The sequence below is a fragment of the Protomyctophum bolini genome (genome assembly GCF_963924005.1).
Source record: "Protomyctophum bolini genome assembly, chromosome: 4".
In the NCBI taxonomy this organism is placed as follows: domain Eukaryota; kingdom Metazoa; phylum Chordata; class Actinopteri; order Myctophiformes; family Myctophidae; genus Protomyctophum; species Protomyctophum bolini.
The window spans coordinates 40311282-40333516 of NC_137865.1; the positions used below are offsets into that span (position 1 = coordinate 40311282).

General features: G+C 43.5%; 3 protein-coding genes across 3 annotated transcripts in view; 2 read left to right on the forward strand and 1 right to left on the reverse strand.

Annotated features, from left to right (window-relative positions):
• Positions 1-2981: 2981 nt before the first annotated feature.
• LOC308313683 (enolase-like) lies at positions 2982-4286 on the forward strand (the record flags this gene model as incomplete). The annotated part of the gene is made up of 1 exon (XM_080760953.1): positions 2982-4286. One exon carries the CDS (start codon positions 2982-2984, stop codon positions 4284-4286), a length of 1305 nt encoding a protein of 434 aa, XP_080617079.1.
• Positions 4287-7845: 3559 nt separating this feature from the next.
• On the forward strand, positions 7846-10266 carry LOC308313586 (uncharacterized protein). The gene is made up of 2 exons (XM_080760789.1): positions 7846-8489; positions 8894-10266. Exons 1-2 carry the CDS (start codon positions 8166-8168, stop codon positions 10028-10030), a joined length of 1461 nt encoding a protein of 486 aa, XP_080616915.1. The 5' UTR covers positions 7846-8165; the 3' UTR covers positions 10031-10266.
• Positions 10267-12079: 1813 nt separating this feature from the next.
• Positions 12080-22235, reverse strand: part of LOC308313737 (carbohydrate sulfotransferase 8-like) — a 78486-nt gene continuing 68330 nt past the window's right edge. The window contains exons 3-4 of the mRNA XM_080761028.1: positions 15110-15150; positions 12080-13853 (exon numbers count right to left, since the gene is read on the reverse strand). Coding sequence (XP_080617154.1) covers positions 12765-13853; positions 15110-15150 — 1130 coding nt within the window. The 3' untranslated portion in view covers positions 12080-12764. The remainder of the gene's footprint in view (positions 13854-15109; positions 15151-22235) is intronic.

A 22235-nucleotide genomic window follows, 5' to 3' on the forward strand; every position in this document is an offset into this window, starting at 1 on the left:
CCTCTGGCACCGGAGGAGCCAAATGACGTCTATCGTCATGCATTATGCCATGGCAAAAAAAAAGCGCCCTTTCAACAGCCGCCGGCCAAATGCGCCATTTCAATTATTGCGCACTGGTTAGATGGAGATGGACGCCGCGAGGGTGCACAGACAGACAGAATAGAATAGATTCGTTTTATTCTCCCTCCTCATCCCCGGACGCTCGGGAACTGTAGTTTTGTCTCGAATGTCCCCTTTGTTATGGCTAAGAAACATTGTTGGAATTCTGTAGCTAATAATTTTAGTCAAATCTCAAATGTGTTCAATGAATGAATCATCAAACCAAATGGATAGCCAGGCCCAAGCCCATTGTATATAGGCCGCTATACTATGCTGATGTTGCATTGCTTTTACGCAATGCACTTATACAAAGGGCAAGGAGGCACATGCTTCCTATTTCGTTATGGTGATTGTGTTAATGTAAGTGCACTGTAAAAAAAAATTTTTTTTACAGTCTATGGTGCATCAGTGCATGTCAACTCAAGACAGTCAACCTTCCCTGACGCGCCATGTATCATCACCACTTCCATCCATTCAAGTCCCAATCAACGCTCCATTGTCCTACAGCTGTGGTAAATTAAAATACTGTTTGCATGGGGTTTTCTTGTCTCTGGTGCTCTCCCACGGGGACCAATAGGCCGGTGTGATTAAAAACAGACATATTGTAGGCCTATATATGTCTTCATTATATAGGCCTATAGCTTGACGCCGGAGAACTGCCCTCCCCTCCTCGACTAAGTCAAGCAAAGAAATAGAGCGATACACATAACGTCTGTTTAGACACCGAGACTCCACTGTTAAATTTTCCTCTTCCATTTGTTTTTGCCCGAGGCTCCGTGGCTGCGCATGTCTCCCTTTGCTGTGCAAACCGGCAGAAAGTACTCCACACTCTCTCTCTCTCTCTCTCTCTCTCTCTCTCTCTCTCCCTCTCCATCCCCAGTGTGTGTGTGTGTGCGCGCGTGCGTATCTCTCTCTCTCTCTCTCTCTCTCTCTCTCTCTCTCTCTCTCTCTCTCTCTCTTTCTAATTAAAGCAACCCTGCAGTTAGCTCAATTAGATGAAGTAAGAGAGGTGGGGGTGGGGGGGAGGGAGAGATGTTGTGAATTTAAAGATTTAAATAGCTTGTAAACCCACCCCGGGCCAACGCAGTTAATGTAGTTAATTTATGAATCTTATACGCAGTATAACTAAGGGATGATGAGAGCCAGGGTGTAAAAGGTATAAGGGGTGAGGGGAAGAGAGAGTCCACTCCAAAGCACTCTGGGTCCGTTCGTCCACCATGCACCGACATCACACAGTGCTAAATCCATCATGCTCAATGTGACATTATGAGGCCAAAGGGCTGGGCTGAAATACTTAGTGTCACGATGGCACTAGTGGGACTTAACAGTTATGTTGTGGCCTATTACACAGGGTCACAGGCCACGTAAATACATTACTAGTAGTTGTGGTGGAGACAATAATTGTATGCCTTAACCCATTTTGACCTGAGGACGATTCTAAATATTCTAAATGCTGACAGGTTTCAGAAAAACCTATATGTTTCTATGTCAGTGGTTCTCAAACATTTTCATGTCAAGGACCCCCAGAATTATCTGTATTTGGCCGCGGACTCCCATCTGAAAATATGTTGTTTACAGGGACCCCCGCAGAAGCAAAGATTTGACTTAAAAACGTTCACTCTGAAAGAATAATATATTCAAAGGTTTGCGCCCCTTTTTCATGATTTAAACAAGCTCGTATAGAGTGGCACTCGGTGCCGCGCTGTGAGCTTGTAGATCTGCTATTTTTCAATAGCTAAAGCGTAACAGGAAGGGGTTCCCGCCAAAAAGGGGTTAAGATGCATGTGTGTCTGTCTATGTGTGTACATGTAAGCCTTAGCATATTGCATGTGTGAAGCATGTGAAGGGAGCATGGTGGTGGTGGGGAGGGGTCAGGGGGAGCTGTATGATGGCTGCACCCCCCTGACAGTGAGCCTGGGGCTGGGGAGCCTCGCCTCGCGTAGCCAGCCTTCATCTGCCTCATGTATCCACGCAATGATATTAGTGTCGCTAGGCCAGTCTAGGCTAGGGGGGGGGGGGGGTCTGATGTGACAAAGGGAAGAAGGGAACAGGATGGGGGGGTTGGTTCCCTCCTTCAGGCTAGGAAAGGAGATGACTGTGGATGAAAAGGTGACAGACAGTGGCCTGCCGGGTGACTTTTCAGACTTGCTATAGGCCATACATGGGCGACTGGCGGCCCGCCCCCACCGACACTTAATGCGGCCCGCAGGTTAATACCAGAATACTGATATTTGACCCGCTTTCATTACTTTTTCTTTCTTTTATGTCCAATGTACTTTTCAGGATTCCAATTAAAAAAATAGCCAAAAATAATTCAAATATAGCAAAAAATGCACATCTATACATGCTCAAAACACGTCGCACTGCGATGCATTTTGAGCATGTACACACACAAGCTGTGTGTGTGTGTGTGTGTGTGTGTGTGTGTGTGTGTTTATAATGTATATAATATATATGAAGGTGAGTGAAAACCTTCCATATACCGTGTCTATATTATAGACACGGTATATGGAAGGTTTTCACTCACCTTCATGTCATGTGGATATTTGATAGGTCGCCAGAGTTACCCCCCTGAATATTGGTACTCCATCTATAGCTATCTATCTAGAGCTATCCCACATACTGTATCTAACCAACCTATCTAAGTACGACATCACAAACTCCATATTTGGTCGTGGTTGATCTCCATATATGGAGCCGTATTGACACCTATAGTTCTGACATCATGCTAATATAGAACTCCGTATACGGTTATAGCTGACTCATGGTGACATCAGTAAGATTTCCTTTATTAGATAAAAGCTGTATTTACTACACTTGACTTCTCAAGGCTATAATTGCATTCAACCTTCAAGTACCCCTTGGCCAGCTCTAGAACCATCATGTCCATCCAGAAGATCCACGCACGTCAGATCTTCGACTCCCGTGGCAATCCCACCGTGGAGGTCGACCTGTACACAGAGAAAGGTCTATTTAGGGCCGCGGTGCCCAGCGGGGCCTCCACCGGCATCTACGAGGCCCTGGAGCTCCGTGACAACGACAAGACCTTCTACATGGGCAAAGGCGTCTCCAGGGCCGTCGAGCACATCAACAGAACAATCGCACCTGCGCTGGTCGGCCATGAGAGCATCAACGTCCTGGAGCAGGAGAAGGTGGACAGGCTGATGCTGGACATGGACGGCACCGAGAACAAGTCCAAGTTCGGCGCCAACGCCATCCTGGGCGTCTCCCTGGCCGTGTGCAAGGCCGGCGCGGCGGAGAAGGGCGTGCCCCTCTACCGACACATCGCCGACCTCGCCGGCAACGCCGACGTCGTCCTCCCCGTCCCCGCGTTCAACGTCATCAACGGCGGCTCCCACGCCGGCAACAAGCTGGCCATGCAGGAGTTCATGATCCTGCCCGTGGGCGCCGGCAGCTTCAGGGAGGCCATGCGCATCGGCGCTGAGGTCTACCACACCCTGAAGAACGTCATCAAGGACAAGTACGGCGTGGACGCCACCAACGTAGGAGACGAGGGCGGCTTCGCCCCCAACATCCTGGAGAACAAGGAGGCACTGGAGCTGCTGAAGGACGCCATCGCCAAGGCCGGGTACACCGACAAGATCCTGATCGGCATGGACGTGGCGGCCTCCGAGTTCTACAAGGACGGCAAGTACGACCTGGACTTCAAGTCCCCCGACGACCCACGCCGTCACATCACCTCCGACCAGCTGGCCGACCTCTACAGGAGCTTCGTCAAGGATTACCCTGTGGCGTCCATCGAGGATCCCTTCGACCAGGACGACTGGGAGGCGTGGTCCAAGTTCACAGCCAACAGCAGTGGCGTCCAGGTGGTGGGCGACGACCTCACGGTCACCAACCCCAAGCGCATCGCCAAGGGCGTGGCCGACAAGGCCTGCAACTGCCTGCTCCTCAAGGTCAACCAGATCGGCTCCGTCACGGAGTCCCTGCAGGCGTGCAAGATGGCCCAGGGCAACGGCTGGGGCGTGATGGTGAGCCATCGCTCCGGAGAGACCGAGGACACCTTCATCGCTGACCTGGCGGTCGGACTCTGCACCGGACAGATCAAGACGGGCGCACCGTGCCGATCCGAGCGCTTGGCCAAGTACAACCAGCTGCTCAGGATTGAAGAGGAACTGGGCAGTGATGCCCGCTTCGCTGGCCAGAACTTCAGGCATCCTATCTGAGCTGGACCGGTCTTCCTCCTTCATGGGCCTTGTGTGTTTTCATTATATGTATTTACTTCAACAAGATCAGAAAAAAAACATGCAGATTCAGTCAGGCATACAATTTGAAACAAAATACTATACATTTTGTTTATTGAGGGCCGTTGGTTAATAATATTAACGTATTATTAACGTCTGGTTTTCCGAAATTACAATTAAATGTGGAAGCTATGAAAATGTAATGTTTAAAAGAAAAGTCAGAAAAAAAAGCTGGACCCCACTCGTGACGTCGTGACTTGTGTGGCAGCCCAGTCTATGGACTTTTAACCTTAATAAAAAATGTATAATAAAAATAAATTAAAAAACAGGACCCTTATGTTGGGACAAAAACAAAAAAAAATAAAAGACAGCCATAGTAGGCGCCCCTCCCTTCTCAGAGTTCACACAAGTGTGATTCTTTACATAACTTTACCCCCATTTGAAAATATATGCCAGGGACCCCCATAAGAGAAGATTTTTACAGCTCTAGCAGAGATTCTCAACCCGTTTAATTTCAAGGACCCCCAGTTTGACATGCATATAGTCTACGGACCCCCATTTAATGGCATTTCTATCTCTGCATAGGACCCCCAATTTATATTGTAAAATCAATGATAATTTAACTCTGAGACGGGTCCATTTGGTTCCATTTGTACACTCTCAAAGAGTTACAGACCCACAAGGGTCCATTTTGCCCAAACTATCATTTAACTGGGGACCCCCTGGAACTCCATCAAGGACCCCTGGGGGTCCCCGGACCCACACTTTTGTCATGGATGATATCACAGGCTGGCCACACAACATTGGAGCCACGCTGTGCATGTGTATCCCAATTGGTCCATGATTCCATTGACGCCATGTGTGTGACCAAGTCTATGGACTTTTTATGACAAATCTTCTTCCGTACAGGCGTACAGGCCAAGTAAATGGCAAATAATGTTGCATGACATCTTTGTGTGACATCATGTGCAGGATAGATAAAAGGTGTCCCTGGCTTCACTTCACTTTTATTATGCTTTTACAGACTCAGAGTGGTGGCTGTAACGAAGGCTTTCAAAGTTTCAGTCACCTTCACGTCATATGGTTATTTGATAGGTCGCCATAGTTAACCTCTGAATATTGGTACTCCATATATGGAGATATCCGACAATACGTAAGTCTGACATCAGCACAAACTCCATATTTGGTTGTGGTTGATCTAGAGCTCCATATATGGAGCCGTCAGAGACATAATACAGTATAATACTTCTGACATCATGCTAATATAGAACTCCATATATGGATAGGCCTATAGCTGACTCATCGTGACATCTAATGTCTCAATGAGTGGTGCTTCCCTGTCATCTATGGTGCTTTACTATGCATAATATTGGCCATGGGATCCAACAATAATATTGTCTTCTGTCAAAAGCAATGTCCTACTTATCATAAATAAACCAGCTCTTGCTTGCATAAATATGTCTTTGATATATTGATAATATCGTTATAGCCTCCCCTCATAATGTTTATACTGTAGCCATTATCCAAGTGATACAGTGTCAGACAAATATGTGTGTACAGTAACTGACAACTGTACAGTACCACCACCACGAATAAGAACTATTAAAGCCGTTGAAGGTTTGGTTGTGAACCTGAGCGAAGTCCGCTTTCATTCCACAGTCTCAGTAGCCCTCCTGTGGACACAGTGGACATTGCAGGCCTAGTGATAATACTAAAATCATGAAATAAAAGGAAATCACTGATGCAGCGCATGGTTCTTATTTAATGTATATGCCTTTTTTTTCTATATCACTATTGACTTTATTTTATTTCAGTTACTTTGTGTGCATTAATTAATTCCTTCAACTGCAAACATGACACAGCTGCTCTAATCTGCTCTTGGTATTGTAATTTATTTCACCAGGAAAGGACTTAATGCGTAACAACCAGGCCTCGTATACTTCATTATATTATAATATAATACATATAATTACATCCAGTATAATAACCAGTGGTGGAATACATTTACTTAAGTAGGCTACAGTACTTTTTGAGGTATTTGTATAATATTTTCAATACTATTACTTCTACTCCACTACATCTCAGAGGCAAATATTGTACTTTTACTCCACTACAATTATTTGAAAACTTTAGTCACTATAGTTACTTTCTAGATTATTACAAAACATACATTAAACTCTTCAGCCCTACTGTATGTACATTTCAGCAATTTCCAAAATAGTTTTACATTTGAAAAGTTGAAATGGGACATTCTGCATATAGTGAGTAAGTAGCCTACTTTCTACTTTTGGTACTTTTCAGCACAAGTTTGGACAGGCCTTATTTGCATGTCACAATGTATATGTAAACCAGTAAGACGCGCACACGCGGGAAGCGAACGCAGCTCGTACAATTTTGGACGTATAGCTGCTTTGGGGAACTCCTTATATGGTTATGGCTGAGTCATGGTGACGTAATCACTCAGCTCTATATATGGGCACAAAAGCGGGACAGACACACACACACACACACACACACACACACAGACACACAGACAGACAGACATGATCTGCTAGGTCTCATAGTAAGTGCTCATTGCATTCGCAATCACTGCGTTCGCAATAAACGGACTTTCCAAAACCTTGTTATTTCAAAACAAAAAACCACAGATGATTGATGATGACAGTATCATTTCAATTAAAAGCAAGGAGTCATGGTGAGTGGTGACAGTGGCAGCATTGCCTACCGGCCCTCGACCACGACATAAAAAACAAACAAGCCCTAAATACCACCACTTTTACAGAACAACCATGAAACTATTCCCATAAGTGTCGCGCTAGCTGGCCGGCGTCTGCCCAGCTGCAGCACAGTCGGAAAACAATTAAGGAAGTGAGTTGATCAAATGGAATCCATTTAATCCATCTAATATATTGTATTAACATACTCTACCATACAGATTGAATAAGTTATATTGTATTAACCTACTCTACCATAAAGATTGGATAAGTTATATGGGTGATCTAAAGGTCAGAGGTCAAAAGTCATGAGGAAACGCATATACGTAGTATTTCAGTTTTATTGCTGATGGTCAAACGGTTCATGAGCTATGCATGTTCAATTGAATGATATAGCGCCACTCTTTGGCCAATGGTTTGTCATCTTCACTTTTTGGCATATAGTATTCTACCATATTGCCAAGTTTTTGCCAACTGCGGTTAAATCACAAGTTAATTAAGGTACAAGTGAAGTGTTTTTTTCAAACTGCTCAAAATGCCGGAAAACTGAGGGTGGAGCTTACTGGTCAGTGACAGATGTGGTTCCGATAAATCCACATATCAGCCATGGAAACAAGTGTCATTGTGGTAGGCTACTTCTCATATTGCGAAACTAAAATACTGGTGAAAAAAAGACAAAAAAGAGAGAAGTATGAGTATGTGACAGTCTATAGTGATCATGTTGAAATGTGTTGTTCAGTAGATTTTATCACATGAACTCAAAGGTGTCAATGTCATCCTGAGTCGTGCTGCTGCACAGATACACAATACACATACACATTCTCACATGCACACTCTTAATATGCATGTGCGCATGCATATGAGATTACTATTTGATCCAAAGAGAATGGATTCCGTTTTTCCCAGGTGTAAAGATAGTTTGTTATCAGCGAGCCAGGTGCAGATTCTACCGAGTTCAGAGCTGATGGCCTTTTCAACTTGCAGTTTGTTCCTGTCCGAGACCAGCAGTGCTGAGTCATCTGCGAACAGGAACAAGTTGCAGTCACAACATGGGTGTATTTAATGTCCTGCGCTGAGTACCTCTTATCACTCTCCTCTCTCCTCTGAAGAGTTCTCTCCTCACAGAGGACTCTTCCTCGTCTTCACCATGAGGCTCCTGGCTCTGCTGTTGGTGCAGCTGGCACTCCCGTCGCTGACCAGTGGACACGTCGTGGCCTTCGATCAAGGCTGTCCAGAATTCTTCATCCCGAACCCGGACAGCCAGAACTCCCACATCTTCCCTACCATCCTGCTGCGCGGAGACCAAAACCGCTACAGACAGATCTGTCAGTTTTACGAGAACCACAACAGATTCGCCACGCTCTATGACACCACAAACCGGATTCCGGTGTATTCTGCATACACTGTAGCACTGCCGATCGGCAAGAGAAGCAAAAGTGGCGCACTTGAACAGTGGAAGATTGAACCCCAGGTGAGTCTTTTTAAAACTGCTTAACCACTAGACACATGAACTCTAGTGTCTAGTGATGGGGGAACATTTGGCAAAACAAATAAACTATATCTATAAACTCACATTATGAGTTTGTAGATTGTCTATTTTCAGCAAATACATTTAGGTAGAGGGGGAAAAGGAGGGGGCCTATTACAGTGGTGGAAAAAGTACTGAAAGTTTCTTCTATTTAGAAATGTCTTTCGATCTGTTGGCATTTTGTGATATTTTTAGTGATTGGCTTATTCCTTATTTACTTTTGTATATATTTGACAGAGATTATATCTGAGATTATATCTGATGTAGGCCTACACCAGTGACAAACTATAATTTATAGTATAAATTATAATTATAAAAGTACTATATTTATACTTTATATTTTACAGCTTGAAAACGAGCGGGAGGTGATTCAGGTGAAACAGATGGACCGAGCCGAGAAAGGATTCCAATGTAAGCATCAGGCAGTGGATGACGACTATGCAAACGACATCAAGGAACGAAAGAAACAGCTACGGGATATTTACACCAGAGGCCACCTGAACCCAAAGACCGCTGCTGACAGCAAGGATGGGAGAGAAGCCACCTTCACTCTCACAAACGCAGCGCCACAATTAAGTAAAGCTAATGAAGCATGGAGCAGAGAGGTTGAGGACCGTGTTTTTAGAAACGAGCTAGGAATAAAACAATGCAGTGAAAAGGCCTACTTAGTGACCGGGGTAGTGCCAGGAGAGAGCTGGTTGGGGGCAGAGGGAGGCGGTCAGGCTGAGAATGAGAAACGAGTCAACGTGCCCCGAGAGTTCTGGACCGCTTACTGCTGCAAAAAGAAAATTAAAATGAATAATAAAAATAAAGCCAACCATGAAGTGCCGCCAACAGATCAGTACCGGTATGTTTCTAAAGCCTATCGTGCAAACAATGAGGATGTTTTCAAATGGTCGGAGATGAGTGTGGGTGATCTGGAGAAGTGGCTTTCCGAAGTGTACAAGAGTGGGAGTAGCACTGTGTTTGGAGGGATTAGAGGGTGTGGGGGGCAGGACCAAGCAGGGCCTGCAGCCAGCAGGTCAGGACCAAGGTCGAGGGAGCAGGGACAAAACTCAAGGTCAGGGTCGAGATCAAGAGAGCAGGTCCAGCAAGAGTCGTCCATTAGATCAGGGTCAGGGTCAAGGAGGCCAAGCCAAGCAGGAGGATTGATTATGTCAGGGTCGAGATCAAGGAGGCCGAGCCAAGCAGGGTCATCCATCAGATCAGGGTCAGGGTCGAGGTCAAGAGAGCAGGTCCAGCAAGGGTCATCCGTCCAGCAAGGGTCGTCCATTAGATCAGGGTCAGGGTCGAGGTCAAGAGAGCAGGTCCAGCAAGGGTCATCCGTCCAGCAAGGGTCGTCCATTAGATCAGGGTCAGGGTCGAGATCAAGGAGGCCGAGCCAAGCAAGGAGATCGATTAGGTCAGGGTCGAGTCCAAGGAGGCCGAGCCAAGCAGGGTCATCTATTAGGTCAGGGTCAAGGTCAAGGAGGCCGAGCTGGTAGAAAGAGAGCTGATGCTTTGCTATCTTTTACAGTAGAATTTATTAGGGCATGCCTGCAACTACTGTTTCGACTATCTTAGTGATTATTCTATTGATTACTTTTATTATGAATCGAATAAGCAAGAAGCACATTTCTTTCTAATTTGTCAAACACAAAAATATTGTAACAGATTTTTTTCCTCCAGACTAAATAGATTTCGTCCATAACAATTAAGGCATTTGGAATAGGTGTGTCTCGGTCCTGGTTTTTCTAACAAAAAAAAAAGAAGTAAATACTTGACGTTTTACAAAATAATAGTTATAATAATAAAAGTCATCATAGTGGACAGTAAAACAAAAATGTCTTTCCAAATCACAATAAACACATTCTGTCCTCCTCAGGGGTACCAATGAATCTACCTGTTTATAAAGCTAATAAGGTCCCAGGATGCAACTGTGCACAAAAATATATTTTACTTTTGGATACATTGGGTGTGTGTGACAAGGTTTAGAGGGCCATAATTATTTAAGACTGTATGTTGATTGTTCATAGTTTTGGATTATACCATAAGTTCCACCTCTCTTTATATTTAAGAAACAAGTCTGCATTTCACGAATATTACAGCATAAATGAATCAGAATCAGATTGAAATTCATATGCTCATCAAAGGTCAGGCCATGAGGTCTGTTCCTATGCTCTGAATGTTGAATCTTGCCTGAATCTTCTTAATAAATTCTCAACACTTCACCCTGAATGGACATTCATATTTTCCTATAGCCTAGTATTAATATTCTCCCATATCTATATAGTTTAAAAACCCTTCCACTGAAAGGACATTTGCTCACAGTAGCATGTTCAAAGTCCAGACCCATATGAGCGATGTTTGTGCTGTTGTTGATAGTGGATAATGTTCAGCCTCTCTGCCAACAGGCCCAATTAACACCCATACTATACCACCACCTCCAGACTGTGTTGAATAATCAGGACACGCCCCCCTCATCTAGACTGAGTGGCAAAACATTGAGCAGCATGGAGTGTTGGAGTTTGGAAGCGCTGGTTGGAAATCACTCAACCGTCCTGTTTCTAAATGTCACATAATGCAGGAGGCAGCAAAATGTTGTTATTGAAAACAAGCACTTCCTAACTCTCACACTTAAAATGTAGGACATTTCTTGACAGAAAGTAGCTCATAACGTTTCTATGGTGGATTTTTATGAAACAAAAACTTTGCAGATAGAAAGAGGATAATTCAAGCTTTTCGTACAGCTGCAATGTTGGTGAGTTTAACATTGTTTTAATGCAATCAGACAGGACTTTTCTGTTTGGATGAATGGGCTGTTGAGGCCAGAAAGTAGTTTTTTGCCACTCAGTGGGCGTTCCCGCATAACTTCCAGTTCCAGGTCGTTACAGCTGTGAACTGAAAACAGGTGCTCATTGGCCAGGGTTCAGCGAGGAGCACTTTCCTCTATTCAACGTTTGAGTCACATGACTCTCTGGGGGTCCATTTTAACTCATTCTGACCTGAGATCAGATTCTAAAAATGTCTTCTACATCCTGACAGTTTTCTGAAAAAGCTATGTTTCTATGTCAGTCGTTCTTAGATCTTTCAAAAATAGCAGACCTACAAGCTTGCCTTATTGCACCTCTTCTTATTTAGACGGTGTATTTCAACTCCAACTAAATGTTGTTCCCCCAGTATGACACGGAAAAGAAGAATAGCATAAGCTCAATAAGCTATGTCTTCAGGATATTGGCTCTCAAACATAAACGATTTGTTTAGGTTGGGGGACCTGAACACACAACTTTGACATCTTCACAGTTTATTATTACAGCTACAATCCATATTTAAATATTTACCTTCAAGAAAAAGTGTTTGACATAGCCTCTAGGCCCGAACCTTTTGCCGTGTCTGCATCACACGAACAGTTATGTTTTCAAATGGTTTAACCTTTGGAAAAAAACTCTTGTTTCAAGATGAATACACGGAGACAGTTGTGTAAAAGGTTCATATATTTATTTATAATCACAGCACATGTTTTAGAACAACTAACATGAATGCATCAGGTGAAATGGCAGTGTTAAGGCTAGGATATAATGTTCATATATTTTGAACACACGTTTCCACTCAGTCATTAGTCCTGAAACCATGTGTCCCGTTGGAAGTGCAAGAAACCGTAATTCCCAAATAAGGCAGTTTTGATTTAATTTAATTTCAGCCAGGAATTTTACAATCACATGAAACTGCGAAAGAGCAGACCATTATATTCCATAAAATGTATCTCTTACACACGTCTTATTTAATAATGACCACCACCATAATATATAAATGAACGAGCATCTTCAAGTGACACTGTTCATAAGTTAGCTGACACAATTACCGTAATGTTGACGCAATGTATATTTAACTTCATAGAAGTCACTAAATAATACATTTCAAACTGTAAGCGCTGTGGTATTTCAGTTAAATAGATTAGTTGAAGGCTGCTATTATTATATAGGGTGGCCTAATGTGATCTTCCGAATAATATAATATAATATTTCAAATGTACAGTATACAAAAACTTCTGGATTACCTTTTTGGTATTTGGTTAGAGAGGGAGGGGGAAAAATAGTTTCCTCCGTGGTCCGGTGATATTTCACACATTTGATTAAGCATGAATTTGTCATGTGACTCATGTTGAAAATGTACCAGCAGGGTGTATTCAAAACCCACAGGAAAAAATCTCTTCACGCAGTCTATAAAGTGAGGGAATTTTTAATAGAGGTCCTTGAAGGGCTTGGGGTAATTAAACATCAAATAGTCCATATAATAAAAGTCATAAGCCTTCTGCCTCTCCGTGGAGTTCAACTGTGCAAAGTACCTCTGGGTGATTTTGGAGGAAGTCCTTTCCGCATGTGGGTTCCTGTCCTTGAAGTCGGGGAAGGTGAGGTTGCTCGGCGCTCCGATCTTCCGCAGCAGAAAGTTGGCCTCTTCCTCAAGGTTCTCAAACTTCCCAATGAAGTTGTAGCGAAGGAGGCAGGGGTTGCAGAGCTGGCTGACCGGCTCCCAGTGTATGTCCATGCCCACGGGCCGACGCACGTCCAGCAGGTACCGGACGAACTCCCGGAACGTGACTCCGGTGCCCGTGCGCAGGGCGGTCTGCGTGGCGTTGGCGCGGTACCTGGAGATGATGGGCCGCCCGAACACGGGGTGGTAGTAGGAGTTGGGGCTCTCGAACTTGTCGCGGAACGCCGACACCAGCCGCTCGAAGGGCTCCCGCACGAACAGCACCTTGGCGTAAGAGCGGAGCCTCTCGGCGATGCCGGCGCCGTCGTGGCCCTCCAGGCGGCTCAGGTGGTTGGTGTAGTGGGCCGCGTCGTGGGGGATGCCCCGCGTGGAGGCGGCGCTCCCGCCCAGCACCATGAGCACCCGCTTCCAGTTGGAGCATCCGGCCTTCGGCACCTCGCAGTACAGCAGCCGGGAGCGGTCCTCCACGTAGATACGAGACACCTGCCGGCGGGAGACGCTCTGCTCGGTGACGCCGGGCTGGTACTTGGAGCAGACCTCGCTCAGCAGGCGGTGCCGGGACTCCTGTGTGCTGGACAGACGCTGCTGCTGCTGGTCGTCCTGACCGGCAGGGGCCGTGGACGTGGCGGAGTTGGCCTTCAGGAGCAGTTTCCTGTGGCGTTTGGTGACCGGCGGCTGTTTGGGGCCGACTGCTTGGTCTTCAGAGGGCGGTGGAGGAGAGTAGTAGGAAGCTTGATGGAGGTCTCCACGGTTGGAGACTGCAGGGTTCTCTTGTTTTGGACGACTGCCTTCAGCTTGGCCTGGATCCAGGTGCTCCACTGCTGCAGTACCGCTGTCCTAAAACCCAACGAGAGTACGGAGTCAGTCATTATTACATAAACTGTTGGATTATCGCTCTCTCTCTCTCTCTCTCTCTCTCTCTCTCTCTCTCTCTCTCTCTCTGATGAAGATGATGATGATGATGAGCACCTGATTATCACCCAAAACATGTGTTCAAGTCCAGCATTCTTGTTCAGCAACTGTACATATCTGTGATTTCAGGATGGCATGCACTGTATTAGGCTATATGTATTAGTTTTGGTGCAAGCTTAGTTGAGAGTGTCAGCACTCTAAATTCTCCTAACAGCTCAATTAATATACAGCTTACTTATCATTTTCCATTTAGTTCTTCTGGGTTTTCTTTGTTTTGTTGGGTAACGCTTTAATTATTTAACAATAGGCTATAATGTGATTTATCATGTTAAAGGACGACCACACAATCTATCTTTATGGTCCTCACTAATACTCATTATAATAGAGTGTCGCAGTCCCGCCCCCTACCAGGGCCCAGGAAATGATTCCCTGTTCATTTTCCTCATAGACTTTTCAAAAAGTATTTATTTAAAGACCTTTTAAGCCTCGTACAAAGCCAACTCGAGTTGTGACAAACATGACAACAAACACAATGTTTTGGGCCGAACAAAGAATTAGAAAGAAGAAAGAAATGGCAGGTTTGTTTTTCTTCTTTGTAATTATTTGTTTGGTCCAAAACAAAATTGTGTTTGTTGTCATGAGTCACGACTCCAGTTGGCTTTGTCCGCGGCCTAACCGTCTTTAAATAAATACTATATAGGGTAGCGTTTTTGTCTATTCACTCAGTGTCTCAGTGGAGGTCTGTGGACAGTTCAGAAAACATGCCTACCAGTGAAACATTATTGATGGGAAATCCAAGCTAATAGAAACTGCAGGCTTTCTATTCCTGGAAAGTTTGCATGCTATAATGGAAGCCATTAAAAACACTAAGATGATTTCTTGTCTGTTTTATTTTTTATACTGGTTTGGGCCACTATTCTCAAACAGCACAGATAGTTACTGGTTCTTTGGTTTCTAAGACCAATAAGGCCAAAACACACATTGGAGTGGAAGCAAGCGCAATATACTAAACATTCCACAAGATGGCACTAGATCTTTATATTCCATGATGGAAAGGGTTTCTCATGCCAGCTCAAGTGTAAACTAAAGGCTGACAATCACATGCACACATACAAGCATGCACGCACGCGCACGCACGCACACACACACACACACACACACACACACAAAGTTTGTCCTACCTTTTGAATTGGCCACCGTGGAGCCACCATAAAGTTGTCTCCTGGAGGGCAAAACACAATAAAAACAGCTGTTGAGATGTTTCTTCAAAGCAGATAAACAGTATTAAAGCAAATGTGAAATGGTCTGTGAAAATGTCATGATGTCAGAAGTCATGATAAAACGTGATGTGAGCCAGCACATCAACAACTCTTTTCAGCTGAAAAAGTATTCCTTGTCGAGCGACACATGGTGCACAACAGTTTTCTTTCTTCACCAAAGCATTCATTAATTAAGACTTTATATGGCAGGTCTATTAATTACTGTAAATTATGGTATTTGGATTAGATTATCAGCCTCTTTCTCTGTGTCTCTATCTATACAAGTATATTCAGGAATTGAGGTCCTTGGCCTGCTGGCAATGTGCAAATATGTAAATATGACGCTGGTCGGCCTAGTAGCAGCTACAGGCACGCAAGCACGCACACGCACGCACGCACGCACGCACGCACGCACACACACACACACACACACACACACACACACACACACACACACACACACACACACACACACACACACACACACAGGGGCGAATGCCGACTGTGAGAGCTTACTGTATCCGCTCAACCTTAATACGACTGACACACAACCTGGACATTTGGGTCAGGTTGCTTTATATATGCACCTCCACACCACAGCTCTAATACTGTAAAACATAAGGATTCAAGATGCTGGACTAACCGGCAAACATCTATCAATATCTTCAAAGACATCGATAGGATGGTTCTGTGTACAGTCGTGGGGACCTCATGTTTATGTAGTGTCTTATGGTGGTGTGCTTTTCTGTGCTACTGTATAGTGTTGTTTTGTTGTGGGCGTTTTTCAACAGACCAGTGAAGACGAATATACCTTTGGGGACAATAACAAAGTTTGTTATTTATTTTCGCTTGGGGAAAGAAAAAAAAAAGAATATCGGTATTCGTTTTTTGTCTTCTTCACAAACTTGCCATTATATAACTTGCTCTGATCCTGTGACAAGAATAAGTGTTGGTCTCTTTTTTGTGTTTTGTTTTGTTTTGTTTTGTTTTCAAATGATGGATATCTCCCGCTGGAAAGGAAACGCTATAGCAGGATCAACCTTCTCAACTTCCACAGCTGTGTTGTTTTTTCTTCAATAGTTTTCATTTAGTTTTAGTCGACTTTAGTCGACTAATTCAGTCGACTTGCTGAAAATAGCCGATCTACAAGCTCACGTGTTGTGAGCTTGTAGATCTGCTATTTACTGGATATCTTGTCCACTATAGTCCCTTCCTAACATTTTAGTCTAGTTTCTTTTTATTTTTTTACGAATGAGTGTGTGTGTGTGTGTGTGTGTGTGTGTGTGTGTGTGTGTGTGTGTGTGTGTGTGTGTGTGTGTGTGTGTGTGTGTGTGTGTGTGTGTGTGTGTGTGTGTGTGTGTGTGTGTATTTTTCATTCCGCGACTCATGTGTGTCTGTGTGGCTTTGTTTGGATGTGAGATAGAGAGAGAGAGAGAGAAAGAGAGAGAGAGAGACAGAGAGAGAGAGAGAGAGACAGAGAGAGAGAGTGGTTCCCAAACTTTTTAGCTCGTGACCCAAAAGAGAAATGAGACGTACGTTTGCCCGGGACCCGAACTAGTGAAAAGATTTACAAGCTCATAACGCGGCACGCCATTTTCACTACTTCTTAAACATTTGTTTTCTAATTCATGGAGTTTCTTTGATTTCTGCATGAAATTCCCGATTCCTGTTTCCTGAATCCATTGAATTATGCTTTTTTGGGAATGTTTATTTTTATTTTTTAATGAAATGAAGGGACCCCTAAAAAATCTCTTTGCGCCACGTTGCAAGCTTGTAGATCTGCTATTTTCACTTCAGTCAGGACAACTCAAGATTGGATGGAATATACATTCATTGCGTATAAAATGAGCAATATATTTACTATATGGTTTGGCGATTAATTGGATCTGCTTTTTAGGTACTCAGATCAAGCGCATCAGTCCCAACCATAGGGACTCTGAATCCGCCTGTACGTAAACAGCAGATCCAAAACGACAGGTGGTAGCTGGGGGTGAGCAGCAAAAGTTTTGAGCAGTGCAAACCTCCAGTTTAAATAGCCGGTATGAAGATGGAATGAGTGTGTGATTGGATGAAGTTGAATCATGTGAATGAGAACGTGATGCTGAGGCGTTTCCTGACTGAACTTGCTCTGCGCATGTCTGTGACAGGTGCGATGCTCATTAGTTTGTGTCCCGGGGCAAACGTCCAATCTCTTTTATCGTTTGGGTCGCGACCTGAAAGGTTTGAGAACCCCTGCTCTAAGAAAAGAACTCCAGATGAGGGTGACAGACAGGTAAATGCAGAAAAGCTGAACGCTTTAATCACTTTGTGTCTACTGTACCATTATAGTAAGTATAATTGAGCATGACTGCTGCTATTTTTTGATGCCAAGAAGAACAAATCCACGCGGGGATTCATTGTTCTTGAAAAATATAAAGTCGACATTTGATGACAATGCAAAAGCAATTAAGGACATAGCAATCACATCACATCACAGAAATATCCATACATAAGCGCTGCGTCAGCCAAATCTATACACTACAATCTATCGTCTGATTTACACTGTTCAGTCCATTTCACTGTGTCTCTCTCTCTCTCTCTCTCTCTCTCTCTCTCTTCATTTGTGGCTGAGTTGAGTTATCAGTCTATCCCTCAATGTGGTTAATTGCAACACTGATCTATAAGCTCACAACGTGTCGCGCTGCGACGTGTAGTGAGCTTATAGATCTGCTATTTTCAGCATACAACCAAATGTATGAATACCCTGCAGAAGGCAACTAGCTTGTCGAAACGTTGGTAAATAAAAAGTAATTTGTTCAGAAACAAACATGAAAAAAACTGAAAAAGAACATGTTTCTCTAAAGTCAATTCCTCCTGTAGATCAGATTATCCTAAGATCCCCTGACCCTACAGGCTTTGCATTCTCAGTATTATCTGATAACTATAATGCCTGTCTCTCTCCCCTCACGCCTACAGCCACAACACTACTACTGTACGTTCTTACAGTTTGGACACGTCTGTCTGCTAAAACTCGTATATTATTATTGCTTACAGACCATTTGATATTTTCTAGTCATTTCAAGGGCAGCTTCGCTGATGTGTTTATGAATGTGGGGACGAGGCAGAGAGCGCATACACTAAGTAAAGTCATAACTCAAAGTTGGTACAGTATGGGATACACCTTGACTGCGTAGCGTTTCGGCGTGACCTTGTCACGTCTGGTCTCGCAAAACTGCTATAAAGGATAAGTCCATTTTCTTTTCAATGCCGTTCCTATTTTCCCAAGTTGTTTCACGTTGTGGTTCGGCTGTCTGTCAACTACAATCCAACAGACAAACATCACGAAGCGACACCTTTCAAAACAACACTTGTAGCAGTACCACTGCCATTTTACCTTTCTATCTCATTTCATTGTGTATTATTTTTATTTGACCATTATCCACACTGACTGTTGAGGAAGCCTGAAGAATAGGAATGTCAAAGCCTATAATACTGCTACCATGCGGCTAGTTTTAGGAGAGCTTTGTTGTTTGTCTTGTCCTCGATTATGTATGTATGAATGTACTTGTTGTATTGTTCTGTATTTGCTCGAAAACAAGATGATGCATCTCAAGGGGAGATCCTTTTCTCAATATAATTCATATATATATATATGAGACACAAACAAACCCCACCTTGAATCTTACACAAAAGAAGCGAACACAATCTTGAAATTAAACCGGTATCAATGATAGGAATTACTTTATTCAGAGGCTGCATGAACAGGACGCATGACAAGGAAGCATACTAGCAATGCAAAACCATTATACAGTAGTAGGCTATATGAAATTAAATGATTTACCGTTACTCAAATCCTGAGTGATAAATACAGAATCGCCAGATTCAGAATAGGGTCGACGTGGTGTCTGGTGTCTTTTAATATACAACTGTTCTTGCAAGTGATGATGAATGCCAATGCTACACTGACTGACCTGAAACCTGTTTTATTGTTTTTATGTGTACCATGATGTGTCTTTACTGTATTTTATGTGATTTATGTTGTGTGCCTGTTATGATGCTTTGCTGTAACAACAAATCGCCCCTCGGGGACAAACTAATAAATTAACCTGAACATGAGCCTGGTTTCTATAGAGCCGAGCTTACCTGCACTCCCCTTGCCAGATGCCTCCACACTTCCACAGACTACTCATAAGTACAGTATACTGTAAGTATAGGTTCTATAGGCTTATTGTCCCGCCCTCAATGTCTTCACATTTTATTAACCCATTTTGGACTGAGGTCGATTAAAAGAAAGGCTTCTAAATCCTAACATCTTTCTGAAAACCTCATGTTTCTATGTCAGTGGTGCTCAACCTTTTTCATGTCAAGGACCCCCAGAATTATCCCTATTGGGCCACGGACCCCCATCTCAAAATATGTAGTTCCAGGGACACTCCCCCCCCAGAAGCAAATATTTTAGTTAAAAATGTTCGCTCTGAAATACAGTATATATTCAGTAATTTGCGCCACATTTTAACGATTTTTCAAAAATAGCAGACCTACAAGCTCGTAGCGCGCCACTCGGTGGCGAGCTATGAGCTTGTAGATCTGCTATTTTTTCAATAGCTAAATTATAACATAATGTTTAAAACACCAAAAGGGGTTCCCGCCCCAAAATGGGTTAAACCTTTATGCAGTAAAAACACATTGAGAATGCGTCTCTTTCAAGTGGGAACTGGCCAAGAGGCAGAATACTATAATTACACTTTCAACGCTACATTGTACATGTCAAGCTATACAACAGCCAAATAATAAATCCATGAAAACTACCAGAAGCCTCCGCTACCTCCAGAAGCCTATACAATATATACAACAATACTCCAAAATAGTACACTAACAATAACCGGATACAAGAGATTTTGCACACAAATTCACAACAAGTACATTTATGGACGGGAACCAAAAAACAATAAATACATGGGCATATGCCAAGGCTAGTACACATCCGATGTTGTGCAGATGTTGGATTGTACAGTTAAAGGGGAATCCCATGCTAGAAGGCTTTCTTACCTTTATGTGTAGAGGTCCAGGTGTTATTTGTAGTTGTTACGTCCCCACCAAAGAGGTCCAGGTGTTATTTTGTGCAAAAGCTCATTATCGGCTATTTCCCCTAACCCTAACTCTGAATTGCATTGAATTCAATGGGGCATTGGGGTGTTATGCTAATTCGCTTATTTACATATATATATATATATTTGTATATATCCTCTCTTCATAATGTAAATAGTATCCCAAGTGGCACACTTTACTACTTATTTCGATGGAAATAGCACAAAAACCCAACCCCCATTGAGGGCTTATATTAGGGGAAATAGCCAATGATGCACTTTTGCATTAAATAACACCTGGACCTCTTTGGTGGGGACATAACTGTGGCAGGGGGCGGGATCAAGGTGTCTGTGAGTGGGGTGACAGGGCTGGCTCTGCCAGCTCACAGGCGCACCTGCAGCAGATTGTGTCAATTAAATGAAGGACAGCTGCTGTGTATATAAGGAAGCTAATGTGCTTGTGTTCTCTGTTGCAGTGAGAGGCTAGCTGGGTCCAGACAGGGAGCCACACAATACTCCACATTCCTGCCTGCTAGAATTGGATGTTTAATGTCACACGGTGACTGTTTAGTTGAGGTTATAGGATTCACATTGAGGACACTATGACTTGATGCATTTTAGTTTTGGCTCCTGTTAATGACTGAGATAGTTTGTTTGTTGACCAATTCCCTGGCTTAAGAGGAATAAACAGCCTACTTGAGAACAACTGCCTGTGCCGTGCCCTGGGTTGTGACCCGCTTGGTCCCCGTAACGACTACAAATAACACCTGGACCTCTTTGGTGTGGACATAACAACTACAAATAACACCTGGACCTCTTTGGTGGGGGACGTAACAACTACAAATCACACCTGGACCTCTTTGGTGGGGACGTAACAACTACAAATAAAGGTAAGAAAGCCTTCTAGCATGGAATTCTGCTTTAAGATGATTATGATGATTTTGGAACATCTCAAGGGAACTTTCAAGGCCAATTTGAATCTGGCTTGCAGGTCATTCCAAGACCAGGGGCCAAAGAAAGAAAGACACTTTTTATCCCCCTCAGTTAATATAATAAAACGCATTCTTCAGGCACATTTCAGCCACCTCCTTCCCATTAGGACCACTCTACGCAACGTCGTCAAACAGCGACGCACACCTACGGTAACATAATTCTACAGCCCACAGGTTTCTGTGTTACTGGGTTACACTTTTCTTTTCTTTTAGGCGCTATAGCTTCTAGTATGAAGAATAAAGAAATGTTTAACCACTTAAGCCCCATATACTATGATGTGCGACAAATATAGCAATAATATCAGATCCACAAGCTCACAATGCGTTGCAGCATCGTGAACTCAAGAGAAAAGGACTCATCCTTTACAGTCAAACATCGAGTCAGCACACGTAAAATGAGCATTGGTAATTTGTTTGTGAAACGCCCACTCACTCATTTGCCATAGAAAAACTCTGGGCTGATGGGAGTTATTGGCCTCCTCACGGACACAACAGAGCCAAGACAAATAAGCCAACAATGCTTGACAGCCAATTCAATTCAATTCAATTCAAAGGGCTTTATTGGCATGAGAAAACATACGTTTACATTGCCAAAGCAGAAAGAACAATACAACGATACAGTAATGCAATCAGAACAAACATTATGTACTTTGAAGGTCAGAATCTTCAATAGATCAACTTCTGTGTACCAAGATCACTTGATGCAGGTATAGTGCAGGAATATACACAATGATTAGTCTTTAGGGTGGTTGTGTTCCATTTGATATCCTTCTCCTATCACAGCAACTCACAAATCTTGCTGCTGTGTTTGCACATTGTTGTACTTCGCCCAGCAGATATGGGAGTTTTTTGTCATTGGTCATGTTTTCAAAATCTCCGTGTGTGGTTGTAATCTGTGGGAAGTATGTGTCTCTGATGTCTTGGTACAATGGACAGATGGTTAGGAAGTGTAGCTCGGTTTCCACTTCGTTTAGTGTGCAGTGGGTGCAT